Source organism: Talpa occidentalis, unplaced genomic scaffold (genome assembly GCF_014898055.3).
Source record: "Talpa occidentalis isolate TD23 unplaced genomic scaffold, MPIMG_talOcc4v2.1 talOcc4.15, whole genome shotgun sequence".
In the NCBI taxonomy this organism is placed as follows: Eukaryota; Metazoa; Chordata; class Mammalia; order Eulipotyphla; family Talpidae; genus Talpa; species Talpa occidentalis.
This window is the reverse complement of record NW_023601543.1, coordinates 29,947,661-29,966,426: the sequence shown is the minus strand read 5'-3', so window position 1 is coordinate 29,966,426 and position 18,766 is coordinate 29,947,661. Positions and strand designations below refer to the sequence as shown.

Genomic DNA, 18,766 nt, shown 5'->3' with positions numbered 1-18,766 from the left:
GAGGGGGTGGGAGCGCGGAGGCCGCCGAGGCCGACTCGCAGACCGTTACAGACCCGGGCACCTCCCTCGGCCGCCGGGCCCCCTAGCCCGCCTCCCGCCGCGCGGCTGCCCACCTGGCGACGTGACGCTGCACCAATCGCCTTCGAGCGGCTGCCGAGGGGGGGCTCTTTGCACCGCCCCCCTCCCCACCCTGAAAGAGGCGCACCCCGCGGGGGCAGACTGTGCGCGCTCGCCTGCGGAGCACCCCTCTGGCTTTTCGGTCTCACGGACGGACGGACGGACGGACGCTCAGGCTCTGCTCTCGCCTTCGCTCAACTCGCTTTCCCGCTTCTCCGGCTCAGGCTTCCCTCCACTCCCAGCTCTTTCCCCCTCCACTTTCCCCTCCTCTACCTCCCTCGCCACAAACCCCGGCCCCCCCATCCTTTCCCCCAGCCCTCGCCCGTCTCCTGTCCCCACTTCCACGTCTGGCCCGTTGGCAGCTCAGACTTCCCGAGCGTGCCTGACTCAGTCGCCCGCACCGGTGAAGCTCGAAGCCATGGCGGGACCTGGGGGTTGGAGGGACAAGGAGGTCACGGATTTGGGCCACTTGCCGGTGAGTAGAGGACTCCCGCCCCCCCTCACCCCCTAAGTGCCCTCTTCTTCAGGTTCCGAGCACCCGGGGACGCGACCGGAAGCCGGCCGGCCGCGCTAGGCCAGAACTTCGACGGGACGGCGGGTGCGGGAGGAGACCGCGGCACCGGGGAGCGGGCTGGCGGAACTAGGCGCGCCCCTGGCACCCGGGCCGCGCCCAACTCGCGGAAAAGCGACGGGACGTCGGGGGTGAGGCGCGGGGGCAAGCGGTGGTGGGGGGCCGTGGGACCTTAAGCTGCGGGAAGTTTTCTAAATGTCGCCCGTTTCGTGTAGCGGCGGCGCTCGGGTACCTGTTGGAGCGGGGCGCCAGGAGAGGCCAGAGAGCGCGACCGCGGTGCTTTCCCGAGAGCGCTCCTCCCTGTCACCCCGCCGCCCCGTCGTTCGCCTCCTTTGCCAGCGGAGGTGACCACTCGCGCAGTGACCTTCTAGGCGACAGCAGCCTAGAAAATCAAAGTGTTGGAGTCTAATTTCTCTCACTTTCTAATAGTACTTCCTAAAACCTTCTTATTCTGCCAGGGCACTGTTCCTGATTTAGTATTGCGGGAGCGAAAGAACTCGACGCCGCTTGGGGAAGAAGTGAATTCTGCACACCCCATTAAAAAAAAAAAAAAAGTATTGCTAGCACTAGCTAACCAGATTTAGCTTTTTCTCGTGGTTTTCGTTTGTGGATTCCCCTTTTTCCGAATGCCCAACTCTCCTCCATTTATAATTGATTGGTGAGCTATTATCGCTGTCATTATTAGTAGACTTTATTATTTTAGCAGCGCTGTTTATTTCATTGGCATCTGGTTTCTGGCTGATATTGGATCCCACCCAAATCCGTTTTTCAAGTTCCCTTTTTAGATTGGCATTTCACTCGCACCCTCTTTTGAATGCAAAGGGCCCTGGACTCTGAAAGGCAATAAGCCTGCACCGTGCTGGAATGATCGCCAGGCAACTGTAATTCAGAGCAGTGGCCTGCTTGCTTGGCGAAAAGCTAAATATTAACCTTGAGGTTATAGGACTATTCAAAGTCGCAGTGCCTTAATTTTATACATATTTGGCACTTAAAAGACTGTCCTCTTGCTGATGGCACATGTCTGTCCCCTTCAAAAATGAGACATTGCCCATGCCTCACCTATATAGTTTCCACTGGAATGGTGTGGAGGAGGAAGTGATATATGTGGGTAAAATTTGAGCAAATTGTTCTTAGACTTTTAAAAAAAGGAACCTCAAGACAAACAAACGGAATTACCAGTATTAGCATAGTGGTTATTGATGCATCTTCATAAAACAAAATCACAGGATATTTTAAAATTAAAATATTTTTCCACCCTGCATACACCCACTGCCTACATGAAATTTCTGGAACATGGAGGCCTCAATTGGTGGTTTCCTTTCTGAACAGAACTTTCATATTCTGACTAGATTTGCTCCCAAATAAAAGTGTAAAACCAGCGAATGAAATGTTACCCTCCTCTAACCTTTTCTGTGCATATTGGGGAAAGAGGAAAAAAGCAAACTAGGGCAAATACTTGAAACCACACATGGGCAAGCTGAAATAAACTATTTTCTAAAATTGACTAAGGAGAGGCATGGGAAAGACCTCATAGAAATGATAGGGCCGGGATTTGCAAACCCAAGGAGAGAAAGAAAAGGTTTTATTGCCACAAAAAATGGGGGGAAATGGCTCAGACTAAGTGACCCGGTCATGGCCCTGGGACATAAGAAGTTGGTGAGAGCCTAGGAGATAAGGGGAAAGGCTGCAATCTTTATAAAGCAGTTCAGCGGACTATTAGTTTTCTGAGGGTTGATGGGGGTGTGCAAGGGAGAAAAATGAGGTTGTTTTTTTAATGTGGGAACAGTAGGGAGAAGACAAAACCTCAGGGCACTGATGCTTGGCTACATTTTGCAGACTTCATGAAAACCTTATGAAGTCCTCAATTTCTAACAATTTCTAAATCACTCTCATAGAGGAGCCGTTTTGTCTCATTTGTGGAGGTCTTCGCCATCCCAGCAAATTATGCATAATTCTTTCTAAACATCCAGTCTAAACCCTCAGAAATCTAGCAGAGCAGTAGCGCTCTCTTTAAAAATTCTCTTACGCCAAATTCTTAGAAATGTGAAAAATTCACAGTTACTTTTTGGGCACAGAGGTGTATTTTAGTAATTTGGGATTTTGTTGCATTTGACTTATTTTCTGAGCCTCTGAGGAAGTAAAAGTAAATGAGGTCAAGAGAGACATCTAGGGTAGCTGCAATTTTGCATTTTGATGCAAACTACAGATAATACAGTGAGCAAAGAAGTCTGCAAATTGTGGGATCCCTTGCAATAATTATCCTCAATTGAATGTGAATATATATATATATATATATATATATATCTGTGTAAACATAGATATATATGAAGATTAGAAAGTTGGCATCTGTCATCATCAGGTATGCCAGTTTGGCAACAGCCAGAGAATGAGGGGAGATTCAGACCTTGGAGTTTCGCAATAAGTAAAAAAAGAGCCTTGCAGAGTACAGAATTATTAAATAAGGTCTAGTTTAAGATTGATACTTCATGTCCTTTGTATGGCTGGCCAGCTAAATGACCATAAGCCAAGGCTTCCTTTGCAAATTGGGATTTAAAGAAAATTGTGGAAGGTTATTTGATATTTTTTCTTATCAGATGGATAGTGTTTTTAAACCTAAAATAGTAAACAAGAGTGAATACTAGGGAGGCAGGAGAGAGGGGGAAATTACATAACATTTTTTTGGTATAATATCCTATAGCTAGAGGCAGAAAATAAGCGAGCCAATATAATAACCAGACAATGACGAGTCAGCTACATTTTGTTTGTTGTTTAATGGATTGCTCTCATTTTTTTCTGATTGACTATTAACTAAATATTTCTTACAGGTTGCAAAACAAAAAACAAAGTATTTTATGCTTCCTTTTGAAAAGAAAATTGTAAAGCCTTATATCTTTGTATCTATCTGTATATATCTATATATTTCACCTTGTCTGCAGCAATCCAGCTGTGTGTTTGTGTGTGTGTGTATTTTAAATAGTATCCCTATGTCACTCAATCCTTGAGAGTGGAAACTATTTCTTCATCTTCATATCTGGCATGTCTTTCACTATGATTGTCCCCTTTGCCTTCTGTGCCCAGTATGGTATGACATTCCTTCAGTATTTGATACTGCCATGTGTAGTCCTAATCTATATTGGGGTCAGGATTAGACAGGCCTGCAGGACAGTAGTGGCACAGATGATCTGAAATAGCACATGATCCAAAAACTATATTTGAATTGCATTAGGTTTATATTTAAATATAACCACCAGCTCTCACAGGCTTCCACCACCCGGACCAAGCCTGCTTTCCACACTTAGTTATGAGACCCGTCCCACATTATCCAGTCCTTTAGTCTCCTGTTTCGAAGTAGTTTTACTTTCTGGTCAACAAGGATTGAAACACTCAACATATCCTCCATTATGTATTCTGGAGCATCACCTCAACATGACATTGTACTTCAGTCCATTTTCTCAATATTTTTTTTCTGCCAGTTTCTAGAGCAGTGGGTTTTATGTTACTGCACAAGAGTTATCTGGGGACTCATCTTCAGAAATTATGATTTCATAATTCTGTGATAGGGACAGAGAATCTGTTTTAAATAAGATTTCCTGGATGATTCTCATGTAGGGAGAGTCCATGTTTTCCAGTTTGAGAAACACCAGTCTAGAGAGATTTTCCTTTCTACATTCTTCACTTGCGTGGTGAAGCCTGTTCATTCCACCATCTCTGAAACTCACCCTGGCACTTACTGTGTCATAGCCACCATTTTCAGAATCTCTTTCCATAAAGTTACTATTTATAATATATATTTAAAAAAAAAACAGAAGAAGAAAAGTCTCCACTGTTCTTTCTAGGTAATCTTTCTGCAATCTCCTTCCTTTTGCTGCCTGACTACCAGAATGTGTTTCCTTTTTCTACTTATTTGCTACCCTAAATCTGTCATTTTTTGCTACCCATATTGATCATTTATTGGTTCCCTTTTGTTCTTAATCTCTGCTGTACTTTTTTCTGTCCCTCATCCTCCACTTTTGAATCTCTTAAGTGACCAGTAAACACTGCCTTCTAGTGGTTCTTGTTCTTCCTGTTACCCTTGCCCCCTGCCTTTAATACAGTGATTCCCCGGGTGCTCATACTTTCCCCTTTGCCTTGAATTCAGAAGACAGAAACAACTTCCAAAAATTCTGGGTTTAAGGGGCAACAAGACCAGGACTTTTCAACTGCAGGAGACAATTTAGATACGTAGACAAATACAAAAAAGTAGAAAGTATTTGCCCAACATTTAATGATTCAAAAATATTTTAAGACTTAGAATTTTACTAATTTCCTTTGAGAAAAGGTTTTACAAGTTAGGATTCTTGTTTGCTGACCACCTTACTTTTTACCCAAATGGACCATCAAAGCACATGAAACCACTACATAATCTCCAAATTGGTATAGCAGTCATAGATTCAAAGATATTTCCTCTCTTGGTTTTCTTATCTCTGGGTGGCAGACACCCCTTTAATGTGGACCTTTCAGTTTCACAATGACCAAGAAAAAAAAAAAGTCCCTTTTAATTCTTCCTTCAGAGGCCAGAATACATGTTTTTCTGCAATTCAGATATAAGAAATTGAGTAGTAGTAGCCTAGCAATTAGCGTAGTTCAACCTCATCCCCAACCACCCCCCCCCCCCCGCCAAGGTTGACAATTATTTAGTCTTGAAGGATAATGGTAAAGAGACGGGGAACAAAAAATATTGCATAAAACTAAGGAAAAACACTCTTCAAATAGATGAATACTAAGTTGAGATGCGTTTAAGAAAAGAAGAAATTTAAAAATCATTTTTATTAAATGTGAACATGAGGAAAATTAAGATATTTTGGTCATTTGTGCGCTGGAACATTTTTCCTAACAGCATGAACATAGATAAACTAAAACTTCAGTTAATTCTACAAGCATTTATTGTGCCATTCCATTTCCTTGGTTCCTCTTTTAGGTAATTAGATACCTCAATTCAAATCTAAGTAATGTGTCCATTTTACTGAAGGCTGGAAGAAGTATTAAAGAAATTTAAGGTTGTGCTCAAAGATTCAGAAGTAATGTCAGATTGTGCAGCAATTCTCTAATATATGGCATATTTTTCAGCTAAACTGCAGCATTACCTATAATAAAGAGTGATTTACCAACAGGAATCAGCTAATGTACTTGATTCTTTTGACATATAACCAAACGTTCTTTATCTAGAATTGATATTGTGTGTTATAAATTCTGCAATAATATCCTTCAAATAAATATGCTGAAATGATAGAGCCTTCAAATAGAACCTTATCAACTTTTGTTGGTTAACTTTTTCCATAAAATTTTCAATGATATATAACAAATATCAAGGCCACTATTATAACTTATTTTTACTTCTCTTGAACACTCAGTATTATCATTTCAGATAATGTTTATATTTTCATTGAGAATATGGTCGCTGAATTATTTGATTGCAGTGCTATTGTGTATATCTTGGCATTGATTTTGCTGATGATTTGAAGAAAGTAGTTTTCTGTTTTCTCTAACAATTTTCCTATCATTCCACTGGAAACCTATAGATTTTTAAATAGTAGAATCTGATAGTTTCACACAGAATTTTATAGCTTTGAAATTACCTAACACAGTACCTTCATTTTACATATGTGAAAACTAAGTCCAAGTGAGTAAATAACTCACCCAGAGTCATATAGTTAATTAATGGCAGGGCTGAGCTAAAACTCAAGTCTCCTGTCTCTGTCCGGTTAAATGCTTGTTCACTGAGGTCATCCCAGAGCTGTGTCATTTTCCTATGACAGTTTTGCTAGATTACAGAAATCTCACACTAGTTTTCAAGAGTCTGTAATTTCAGTCATATACATTGCATTTGCTCAGTAGTTTTTCTGTTTAGCTTACATTTGTCACAGTGATAAAACTTTTTTAAACAAGGTTAAACAGAGTTTGTATATATTAAATATGCTTTCTATAAGGCATGTGAATTTCCTAGAATCTGCCAGTGTTGCTACCACTTTATGCATAATCTGGCATTAACTCAGACCTCATATGTTTCACTAAAATAGCTAAATAAGCTGCTAGACTAAAAGTTAAAGCAATGATAAAATTCAAGAAAACATGTTTTGTGGTGAGCAAGAAAGGAATATCCTTAATTTTAGGTAAGCAAACAATGTTTAAGAATGAATATGGAAGCTGTAGGAATCTGTCAACATGATATTATATTTTGTCTCCTAACATGACACATTTAAAATTAAGACACAAAAAGCACCAAGAATTTGTTCCAAGGAAAATTTTTCAGCTGATGTAAAGATAAACATAAAACAAATTTGTCTAGTATTCTTTAAAAACAGTGCTCATTTCATGCCATGATATTGCTTTATCATATATATTTGGAGATATATTTCATTCTTAAGAATTAGTTGTATACTTGCAAGCTGACCATAGATCTGAGGCATACAGCAGGGGAGGGGCAGAGAGAAGGGGTAAAAACAGGGGAAGAAAGAGCACAAGGGAGACAGGGAAGATGCATCACAGGTGCTGTGGTGGTGGGAGAAATATGGGAACTACACCTGAAGGAAGAAATCGAATACTACCCAAAAATTCACAACGTTGTAAGAAAAAAAATTAGAATTTAATGTGCACTCTACTCTTACCCTCCTCAAAAAAAAAATAAAATGCACTTAGTTATAGCAAATCATTATACAAATAAATTATCTAAATTTTATGTTCAGCATCTGCTCATTATTGTTGTATACTAAAGTTTCTGTCTGCTTGGTTAGCACTCAAAATATGGATATTAAGAGTGTACTTCAGCTGCAAGTAAATGAACTTATTTCTATTTTAATAATGTTTCTAATTACATTGTGTATATGCCATAGATAGACACAATTGCATGCATATTGTAGTTTTCTGACAATTAGTTATATAATCAATTAATGTCCATACTATTTCATTTTTATGAATGACTACACTCAGTCCAGGGGGGTTGTAACATGTCCATTCTTTTGGTAAAATGACACTTAGGTTTTTAGAAATTTCAAGTGAGTGAAGAAGATTAGAAAAATCATTCTAAATAATTGAATGCTTGCCTATTTTAATAACGAGATTGACATATTTTGTTCTATATCTTACAGGATCCAACAGGAATATTCTCACTGGATAAAACCATCGGCCTTGGTACTTATGGCAGGATCTATTTGGTGAGTGGGATTAGATTATGCATTCATTCATTTTCTAATAACAATAATGATTGCCAGTCAAAACCATACACTATTAAAAAAACAATGCCAAATAACAACATTTCACTTCAAGAAATGTATTCGACATCTGTGAGTATGATTACAAAAGGAGTGGATAAATGTAAGATCTAAAAATTATTAGCAGGTAATAACATCACCAATGGAAAATGGAACTAATTCAGATAAGATCTTCCCAAATAAAAATATTACTTGTTTTATATTATATATCCATACCATAATAATTACTCACATTCTACTTTTAAATTGAATGTTACAGAAAGGTAAGTTTCGTAGCGTCCCTTGTCATACTATTTACATGAATGTGCACATATGTTTAGATTTTTCTAAATCTGACAAGAAACCTGCATTTATGCAATGATTCTTTATTAAACATCAGGTATGTGCCAGGCACTATAAAAGTTTCTGGGGATAAAGTGATGAATGAAACAAAGTCTCTGCTCTTCTAATGCCTAGAAATGTAAATGATGACGTGTGTGTGTGTGTGTGTGTATAGGTGCTTGGGGAGATTACATAAAATAAACACACAAAGATTACATAAATAAGCACACAAATAGCTGTATAATTGCAGTTGTAATATATTCTTTCTAAGAACATCCTTAGTGACAGAAAAGCATAGAAATTTAGATTGCCGTGTCAGTGTTAACCTTCCTGGGGAAGTGATTGTTAAGTGATACCAGGAAGACAAATATGATAAAACCAAGCAAAGGTGTACTTGTGGAGGATGTTGTTAATGCAGAATAGCTAGAGACTGGGAAAGTATTAAAAGTTGGCTTGAAGACGGGGATCCTTTAGTAGTCCTATCACCTTGATAAAGTGCCATTCCTCCAAAATCTATTTTTTAAATTTAATTATTATGCATACAAGAACTGGGGTGTAGGCCAGAGGTGTGGGGGGTGAGAGGATTCTCCAGAAACAGAGTGGGGAGCAGAACTGGCTGATCTACTGAAATACACTGCTGAGGGGAGCAGCAGGCGAGACAGGAGAGGTCTGCTGCGCCATGTGAGTTGCTCCTTGGCCAGCTGGGGATGGAACTCATTCTGCAGTGGCTGGCGATAGCTTGATAGTGCTGTGTCTTTAACTCCTACACCACCAGGGAGGTCCCATTCCTCCACAATCTATAGTGGAACAGACATTTTCTGAGTCTGGTATAGTTCTATACAAATGCAGTGTTTGTCTTCCCCGGGCCAGTTCTGAAGTTGATCCTTACAGTAGAAAGGACACAGGTCATCTGCATATGGATTGTGTAGAGGTTTTATGTGACATATCCAGCAGAAGGGGCTTCTTTCTAGAAGTTTGGACAAGGGGGCCCTCTACTTGCCAAGCCTTGTACCTTGAGGACTGCATTTGCCCAAAAGTGCTTTTTTTAAAATTCATCTACCCAGTTTGGGATGGGAGAGATCTTTTAAATGAGCAGTACAGTTCTTCTGACATAGAACTTGAGTAGAAATAGCATTGTGAAAGGGTACTAAAAGCAGAAAGAATCTTGGTGAGTTTAGGAGACAGAGAGAATGACAATATTATAGACAAAAGTCATTGCTAACCATTCTGACCTCACTTGTAAACAGAACCAATAGGTTATAAATTGTGACATGATAGAATATTGGTTACATTACCTCAGTCTGCATCCCAGACTTAATTACTAGTTGACATTTGTGTGAAGTAAGTGATTTTCGCCTCATGCATAGATACTACACCTTATAGATAGTAGATACTACACCTTTTGTATAGAAGTTCCTCTTCTTTATGACACATTTATAATCTCCATGGCTATTGACATGTTTTAATTCCTGGCTAGGGTGTGTGTATATACTTGTTCAGATTCAATGGTATAGTGCTCTCTCCACTACCAGATCTTAAGAATAAAAACCTCAGTCATATAAGTAAAAAGCGAAGGTAAGTTTATATAACACGAGAAGCTGGTTCCTCATTATCAGTCATCAGAACTGGGATGCTATAAAAAGAAAAAAAGTCAAGAGGGTGAGAAGGTAAGTGTGTTGTACACGATAATTCCAGTTTTTAACCTTGAGTTTTTGAGGTATTTATATTTGGTAAAATCCACCTTCTTAAGTGTACACTCATTAATGTAACTACCACTACAATCAAGACTTTTCCATATGAATCTAAAATGAATCACAATCTCCTTTCAAGTAATATTTTGCCACTTCATTGTGTATTGCCCCAATTTGCTTACTATGGTTACAGTTTTATACATGTTGTCTTTGCATATGACATAATCTATAGTACTACTAGTTTGTTCCCTGTACTCAATAACTGCTACATATTATTTGGGCAATTATCGTATAGTGCAGTTAAAAAGATGAAAATTATATTCATTTGAGTCATTTCTGGAATCTTCACTTCTTTGTGTAGATCCAAGTTTTTATTTGGTTTTATACTCTTTAAGCCTGAAGATCATCCTCAAACATTTCTTATAATGCAGGATTCCTGGTAATGATTCTCAGCCTTTGTATTAAAAAAAAATGTTTACTTCTCCTTCATTGTTTGAAAGATATTGACACTGGATATAGTGTTTTGGGTTGACAATGTTTTTTCTTTCACCACTTTAAATATGCCACTCCATTATCTTCTGGCTTGCAGTTTCTGCAGTGCTGGCATTCCTGACTTTGTTCTTTTACATTTTTTTCTAACTGTCTTTAAGATTTTTTCTTAATATAAATATAAGAAATCTATGGTTTTTGATTTTGGGGTGTTTGTGTATGCTTGATAGGGTAGATACCATCCTTGGGGTTCTTTGACCTTGTGGATATGTGATATATATGACATATATTATTATGTGGGGGTAATTTTTGACCTTTATCTCTGCAAATATTTCTTCTGCATTGCTCTCTTTATAGAAATTCAGTTTCATATGTGTTGGACCATTTGATTCTAACCATAGTTAATGGATGCTCTCTATTGCATGTGTGTATGTTCATTTACTCTTCTCCTTGTTTTGGTTGTATTCTGCCTTCAGATTCTCTCATTCCTTTCTGGGCTGCTTTGAACTTACTGATGAGACTTTCAAAGGCATTATTTTACTGTTTCTCATTTTAGCATTTCTGCTTGACATTTTCCATAACTAACATCTGCTGAAATTTCCCATTTGTCATTCATATTTTACATGTTTCACTAAATCTTCTCAAATATTAGTCATTGTTATGTTAAATTTTCCTTTTCAGAGTTTAAATACCCAAGTCATCTCTGAGACTGGTTGTATTGATTGCTTTGTCTCTTGAGAGTGTGCTTTTTTTGTTTGTTTGCTGTTCTGTTTCTCAAAATTTTTCTTTTAACACCATACATATTATGTAGACAAGTAGAGATTGAAATAAATAGTATTTATGCTTTGAAATGGGCACACTTGTTCTGCTGATTCTCTAAGGTGGGTGGTTGAGACAATCTGATTAAAAGATGAGTTATGTTTGAGTTATGTTGTCACTGTAGTTACCCTCAGTTCACCACCAGATTCAGTTTTTTCTTTTACCTTGTGCTTAACTTGGGGGTTGTGTTGTGGAATGTTTTTTTCTCAATATCCCTGCTCTACCCTCAGCTTTCATCCTTCCCTATGCATTTGTGCCTTAGAGATAGTCTCTCCAGGCTCTTGTGCCCCCCCTAGTGGTAGGTATGTTGCTATTGCTTCTTACTAAGCACCTGTTAGTTTGGTGGTGTGGGGAAGGTAGGAGGGAGTTCTCTCTTTCCTTGATTCCACTTCAGTCTTAAGTATATGTCTTGTGCCTCAAGGTCATGGGAGTGGGGCTTTCTTGGTCACCCTGCTCCTCTGCTAATGCAGAGACACAACTAATGGTGTGTACCCAGGAATAACTTCTACCCCAACTGCAGAAGTCGTGGACTTAATTCTTTAATTTTTCCCCAAGCTGCAGTATGTCTTTATCTCTGCTCTGCACAGAACTGGGTTTTCTGTCCTCCCCCTAGGACTTTAGCCTTTTTGTTCCTTGGGAGGAAAGAAATTGACATGGTTTTATACTTTTCCTACTGTAATGATTTTTCTCCACCAGGTCAGTACCATGATTCTGTGCAAAAAAGGCCTGCAAGTGTGTAAAAATTTCTCTTGTGTCTGGGGCTCCAGGGAATACTGTACTTTCATGTTAAACACATTTGGATTTTAGCAGTTCGAGAACTTAGCTGAATTTTTATATATATATATATATATTTGTTTCTATGGTGAGCCTGTCTTCTGCCAGAGGCCACAGGTGAGCTGGTATTCATGTCCCATCTCTCTTTGCAAGTACTTGTTTTTCTTTAGTCTTAAGGGTGGGAGACGCACTCAATTTAGCTTTTCACATCCCCATCAAGAGCCAGAAATTCTTGTCAATTCCTTTTAACTGAATGAATCTTCATGAAGCATCTATCATATGCTAGGTCTTATACACATTTATTATTCCTAAGAATTTTATATGTTCCTATCCATATCTAGAGATATAGAATACTTCCTATCATCAGATCATCAGAGTGGTAAACTTTGTTATAGAAGGTAGATAATTACAGACATTTTATTTACATTAGACAGGTTTTCCTTTGTCATTCATTGATGTTACCTCTTTTTTTTTTCTACCTCAAGTTAACTTCCTTTGTAAAAGTTTTTGAAGCGGTGGGACTGTGTATCAATATCTCCTTCATAGAAAGCAATTTTGAGTATGTAATGAATGCTTTTGAAATGTTCTTACACCTTATACCAATAATACCACTTTTGGACATCTGTAATAAGTATCCCAAATATGGAAAGATACTTATTTTAGCAAAAATGTAGCATATTGTATTGAAAAGGAGCCCTGATTTGAAACCAGGTAGAATGATTCAATGTTTACTTGGTCATTAATTATCTATGACCTTGAGAAAGTCACTTAACCTTTGAGTATAAATTTCCTTTTTATGAAATGGAGGTAATAATATCTACCTTGAAAGGTACATATCTCTTGAAGGTAGCTATTAATATTGTTATTTTTGTTGCCATTATTTGTTTAAAAAAAAGACAAATTCAGCAACACCATAACTAGTAAAAAATAAGATGGCCTTAGGTTTCAGGATTTATTATTACGTAACACTATTCACCTAACCCATACAGATAGGTCTAAAGTTGAACATCAAAGACAAATATTTAATAGTTCAACTATAGCCTATGAAATAATCAATGAAAAACATCTATATAATTAGGTATGAATTACATCAGAGAGATTTTCATCCTCAAATGTTGGAATTAAGAATGCACAGAGAATTGTGTAGTTAGCAGTGGGATTGAGGATGAACAAATCCATAAGATTAGTGGTTGTAAAGGAGAAACTCTGAGTGAGCCATAAGTACAGTCATGCATCGTTTAGAGATATTTTGATCAATGACAGACTGCATATATGATGGTGGTTCCAATAGGCTATTCTGGATAGTCCGGGTGTGAAGTAGGTTATACCATCTAGGCTTATGTGATTACACTCTATGATGTTCACATAACAATGAAATCTCCTGACACATTTCTTAGAACGTATCCCTCTTAAGTGACACATGACTGAAAGTAAGCAGGAGCTTCAGAAAGAAAAAGTGCTCACAGTAGGCAAAGAGCTGGTTGGTAGAGAGCTGAAAAAATGATGAAAGAGAAGCACAGATAGAATAGGCAAACCAAACTGATAGAACCCCAATCAACTCTCACAATTTCCTGTTCCTGAGGTGAATGGTGTAGCCTCATAATTCCTTCCACTTTCTCCAGTGACATATTATTATGGGCTGTTACCCTTTCTTGAGTTATCCCTTGTGAATCTTTATTTCTAGCTCTCAAAAAAATAAGATAAAGTAAATTTTCATATACCCAGTAAATATATAATTGGTTTAAAAAACAGTGTTTCTGGAGTTATGTAGCAGTATAGAACTATGTTTAAGAAATTAAGTAAATCATTCCATGTTACATGTATACACTCTGATTACAGCTGTGTTAGAACAAGCACATGAAAAGTGATTAATTAAGTGGTTAGAATAGTGAGATATTGGGTATTATTTTCTATTCTATATTTTTTCTATTTTCTAGTGTTGTATTACTCGAGCGGCACTAAAGCTTTGTAGTGGGTGAAGTGACTAGTATACATGTGTTTTTGAGGTGTGAGACTGTGCTCCTGAAACTCACATATTTTTGAAAGCCAACAGTAAATAAAAATTTAAAAGTATACATATAATGTTAGACCATACCAAATGCTGTATAAATACCTGTACAACAAAATGGAAGCATGATACCATTCAAAATTAAAGTCAGAGTGACTCATAGAATCCTTTGCTTTTTCAGTGCTGCCAACCACATCCCCTGCTGGTGTTTGTTTTGGTTAAAGTCTCTCCAATGTCTTCCAGCTTGTTTCCAAGGCCTCGTTTGCTGGCAGGTTTCCAGATGTCTGCTGAGGTCTGTGCATATTGAAATGAAGGCTGAGCCTCACACTCCACATTGTAATCCTTTATCTTTCCTTCTTTTTCGTAATTAGATGCCTATCCTTCTACCTTCTTCCACCTCTATGCCAGTATAAACCTCATTTAAAAGTGTGGATTTTCTTTTTCTCTTGAGGAGAAAGAAGTACTGCTCTTCCCTCTTTCGCCCAGTAGTTATAAAATATAGTTTATACTTCACTTAGAGCTGCTCATCACTCAATCTAAGGGTTGTCATTTGAATTGGAGGACTATTTAGAATTTTCCCACGTGAGACAATATTATCAAAAAGAAAATGAATTATAACTCATTTTAATGGTATTATTAAAAATACATAATTTCCCAAAGAGCAAAGTACACAGAGAGACCACAGTTATTTTATGAAATATTAAGAAAGAGACCAAGACCCTTTAGGTTGGCACAGTGGGTGGCAACCTGAGTCTCCCGCTAACTTATACTGTACATGTCACTTGATTTTTCTAAGTCCATTTCCTCAACTATAAAAATAATGCATTCAGCTAGATGAGCTCCAGTGTTTCTTCTGGCTCTTGTACAATATATCTAGCACAGCCCTTAGAATTCACTAAAATGCAGGCTGTTGTAATTCTTACTATCATCAGTGTAATAATAGTTATCCTGTAGTACCTTCATCACCTTGCAAAATAGAAGTTGATCATTAGCTATTAGTTGGAGTAATTCCACATTTCACCCAATAATATTCTTTAATAACGTTTTTCTATTTTTCCCCACTATTTTGTCACCTGATAGTGAGACCTAATGTTTAGCTCAGCAGCTACTATGATACCCAGTACAAAGGTAAAACTGGGTACTAGTTATATTGTGAAGGAGAAAGAGATTCTTTATCATATCTTACTGTTATCTACCACCATTTTGTTAAGCAGAATACTAGTGGGCTAAGGCAATGAACTGAATCTCTAAAATGAACCAGTTTTCCTTGACCTTCATGAACTCTTGGCTGAACCCCTAATCTCTGCCTCCTATTTACACTTTGCCATTTGCAGGTGATGAGGGCAAAACACTACAAAGATTCAAGGCAGCTACTTTAAGCAGAGAAAAAATTCACCTGAAGTAGCGTAAATTTCAGTGATTGGATCTAGAACTTAATTGTCACATGTGCCTGATGCTTAGTTAGAACTCAATGCTGGTGGAAGCAAAGGACTGCTCCAAATATATTATTGTTCAAAAATTAAAAAACACACCCTGGGCATAAGTAAGCATTTGCCTTTGTCCCTTGGTAGTCAGCAGATTGTCAGATATATGAATGTGTGATTTCACAATCACTAGCAAACTCTTAAATTGCTTCAACGCTGGATGTGTACCATTAAATATGGAAATTTCTTTTTCAAACACTGTCCAATACATCACTTTTAAATTTGATATATTTTTTAAATTGGCTGCTTAACACATTGCTTTTACTTGGAAACCTTACCAGACAGGTGAGATTTAGGTTTATTAGTTACATTTTCTGGATTTGAAGTTGGGGCAGGGAATGGGAACAGCAAGGCAGGAAAGAAATGTTGTCCTCAGAGTTGATGACATACAATTTATGATATTTTAAATTAAGTTTCAGAAACATGGTGCTGACATTTGGGTTGCCTAGCCACTAGGCCTATTGGATAGGGGTTTGAGTATTTTTCCTTTTAGGCTGAAATTATACTGTTTATTTGCCTACCAAATGTCTAGCACTGTGAATGCTTTCTTTTTAGGTAGGAAAGTTTCCTCACATCCTTGCCATTTTGCAAATATAGCTCAATTAAGTCAGCCAACAAATATTGCTTGAGCACCCATAAAGTGCATAACACTGTGCATTTTATTATACATTGCAAGCCTCAAAAGCAGCAGCTGAAGCTGAGCTGAGACCATAGGTTTATTACTAGGCTGGTGTGTGTAGTACCGTAAATACCAAGCAATCTCTTGGTTCCACCTTCTTCCTGTGACATCGCCCCCTTGTGATAGTGGACTGCAAAAGTAGGAATTAGTCTTTCTTAAATAACACTCGGGTGCTCTAACATAGGAAACATTATATTTATCCGTTAAATAAAAACAGTGCTTTGAATGTTTAACATTTTCCACAATAAAAAGGTTGAAAATATTTATAGAATGGACACTATGTTCCAAGCACTGTGTCAGGCACTAGGTGCAAGTTAGAATGGTCAGAAAACATTTCAGAGGTGAAGGGAGTCATTTTTATTGGTTTAGTTTTAGTAGACATAAGGAAGGAGATTATTACTCCCGTGATTGTGGACTCTACATTGAAGGAGGGAGTGATGGATAACAGGATGGAAAGGGAGGTTGGGTTGAGATTGGGCAAAAGGAAGGAGGAAATAAGGATGTCATGTTTTTCTTTTTTCCCTGGATGTAGAAAGCATGTCTAATGAAGCTTCTAACTGAGACCCAAGGAACAAATTTTCCCTCAGTAAGAGAACAGAGGTCGAATATTTGCAAAGGGGGTGAAAAGAACCAACATAAGCTAAATAAATTGAGACTCAGGGGATCAAATTAGTGAAAAGTGCTGAGGCTTGAAGGCCTTGGATAAAATGGAATATTTCTATCATGGCCATGACATCTCTCCAACTGTGAAAAATAACCCAGGCCTCTGCGTTGTAGGCTTGTCTTTTTCTTTCAGTGCTAAACCTGAATTTACTTCCACATCCTGATAAATCTTTTTTTTTTTCCTAAGATTTATTTATTTATTTATACAGGCACTGGGTACAGTCAGAAGTGCGGGAGGGTGAGAGAATTCACCAGAGCCAGAGCGGGAAACAGAACAGGCAGACTGACAAAACACACTGCTGAGGGGAGCAGTGGGCATGGCAAGAGAGGTCTGCACGCCATGTGGGACTCTCGCCAGCGGCCGGGGATCCAACCTGCGCTGCAGAGGCTGCGGGCAGCTCCTCAGCCCAGTGCTCAACCACTGCACCACCAGGGGAGGCCCCCATCCTGATAAATCTTGAGGGAAAAAGAAGCAGTGGTCTGATAGGAATGAAAGGTGAACATCAAAGTCATGTGGGATTTATGCTCCCATGACACCACAGTTAAATTAAACTACACTAATCTATTTAATAATTTCAGTGATATACATGGAGAATAATTCTGATTCTGTATTTGGTGTGTTGGATTAATCAAAATATCATGATTTCTTATCTTCAGTTACTTAATCCAGTTGATTTTTGTAAACTTGTTCTAGGGCAGAAAAAATAAATTGAAATGTATGGAGACAAATACATATTTAGAAATAAAAGCCAAGACTAATAAACTATAACATGGTGATTTTGGTCAATCAGATAGAAGCATCCCAAATTATAAACATTTTTATAAAATATAAGTCTAAATTTCTAGGTATGGAGGAATAATGCAGTACTTAAAAATACATAAACATAATTACCTAATTGATGCTCAGTTTATATACTTAAAACTTTTTTTAACTTAACAGTCCTAGGAAAATTTAAGTAGACAAGCATTATTTTTTTAAGATTTACTTATTTATGCATACAAGACCTGGGGTACAGGCTAGAGATGCGGGGGGTAGGGGTGAGGATTCACCAGAGACAGACAGAGTGGGGAACAGAACAGGCAGACTGACTGAAATACACTGCTGAGGGGAGCAGCGGGCGAAACAGGAGAGGTCTGCTGCACCATGTGGGTAGCTACCAGGCCTACTGGGGATCAAACTTTTGCTGCAGAGGCTGAGGATATCTTCATAGTGGTGTGCTTAACCCCTTGTGCCACCAGGGAGGCCCGTCAGGCATTTATAAACCATTTTAAAGAGTGGTAGGAGTTGAAGAGGACAGTGATAGAAACACTAATGTACTTTTGATCTGATATATTAAAAATCACACTCTCTTATATTTTGCATATTGATATATATATACACAAGACATGTATATGTATATATGTATGTGTATATATGTATCTATTAATGATTATCAAATTCTCAGGAAATTTAGTAAAGGTGGTTGAAGTATCAAGAGTTTTTCTTGCTTTTTTTCTCTAATAGTTAGCTACGTCCTCACCATATCTCATGAAGCTGTCACTAAGGAAAACAGCATTTAGGCAGTTCGCATTCTTGAAAAAAGAATGGCTCCAAACTTGGTTTGAGAACTTTTCAGCATTCTTTCAAATTCATGTATCTGTGTCTAAGATACCTTTGTGGGTGATGCCAAAATTGCATTTAGAGATTAATTTGCCACTGTAGCTCTCTGGAGGTGTCAAAGCAAAAGTGCAAGCTCTTACAGTTTTATGTTGCCAGTGCTACACTGAATGCCAGCTTTTACAAAGAGGTCTATGAGTAAAGCTATGTTACAATATCAGAGACTATCAAAGTATTTTTTAAAGATTTGTTTATTTATTTATACAAGCACTGGGTACGGTCAGAAGCGCGGGAGGGTGAGAGAAT

At 38.2% G+C, this 18,766-nt stretch overlaps 1 protein-coding gene across 3 annotated transcripts in view; it reads left to right on the top strand.

Moving 5' to 3' along the window:
- The first annotated feature begins 202 nt into the window (after positions 1-202).
- Positions 203-18,766, top strand: part of NRK (Nik related kinase) — a 140,123-nt gene continuing 121,559 nt past the window's right edge. For all 3 annotated transcript variants that reach the window (XM_037512148.2, XM_054695625.1, XM_054695624.1), the window contains exons 1-2: positions 203-592; positions 7,813-7,878. In XM_037512148.2, coding sequence (XP_037368045.1) covers positions 536-592; positions 7,813-7,878 — 123 coding nt within the window. In that variant the 5' untranslated portion in view covers positions 203-535. The remainder of the gene's footprint in view (positions 593-7,812; positions 7,879-18,766) is intronic.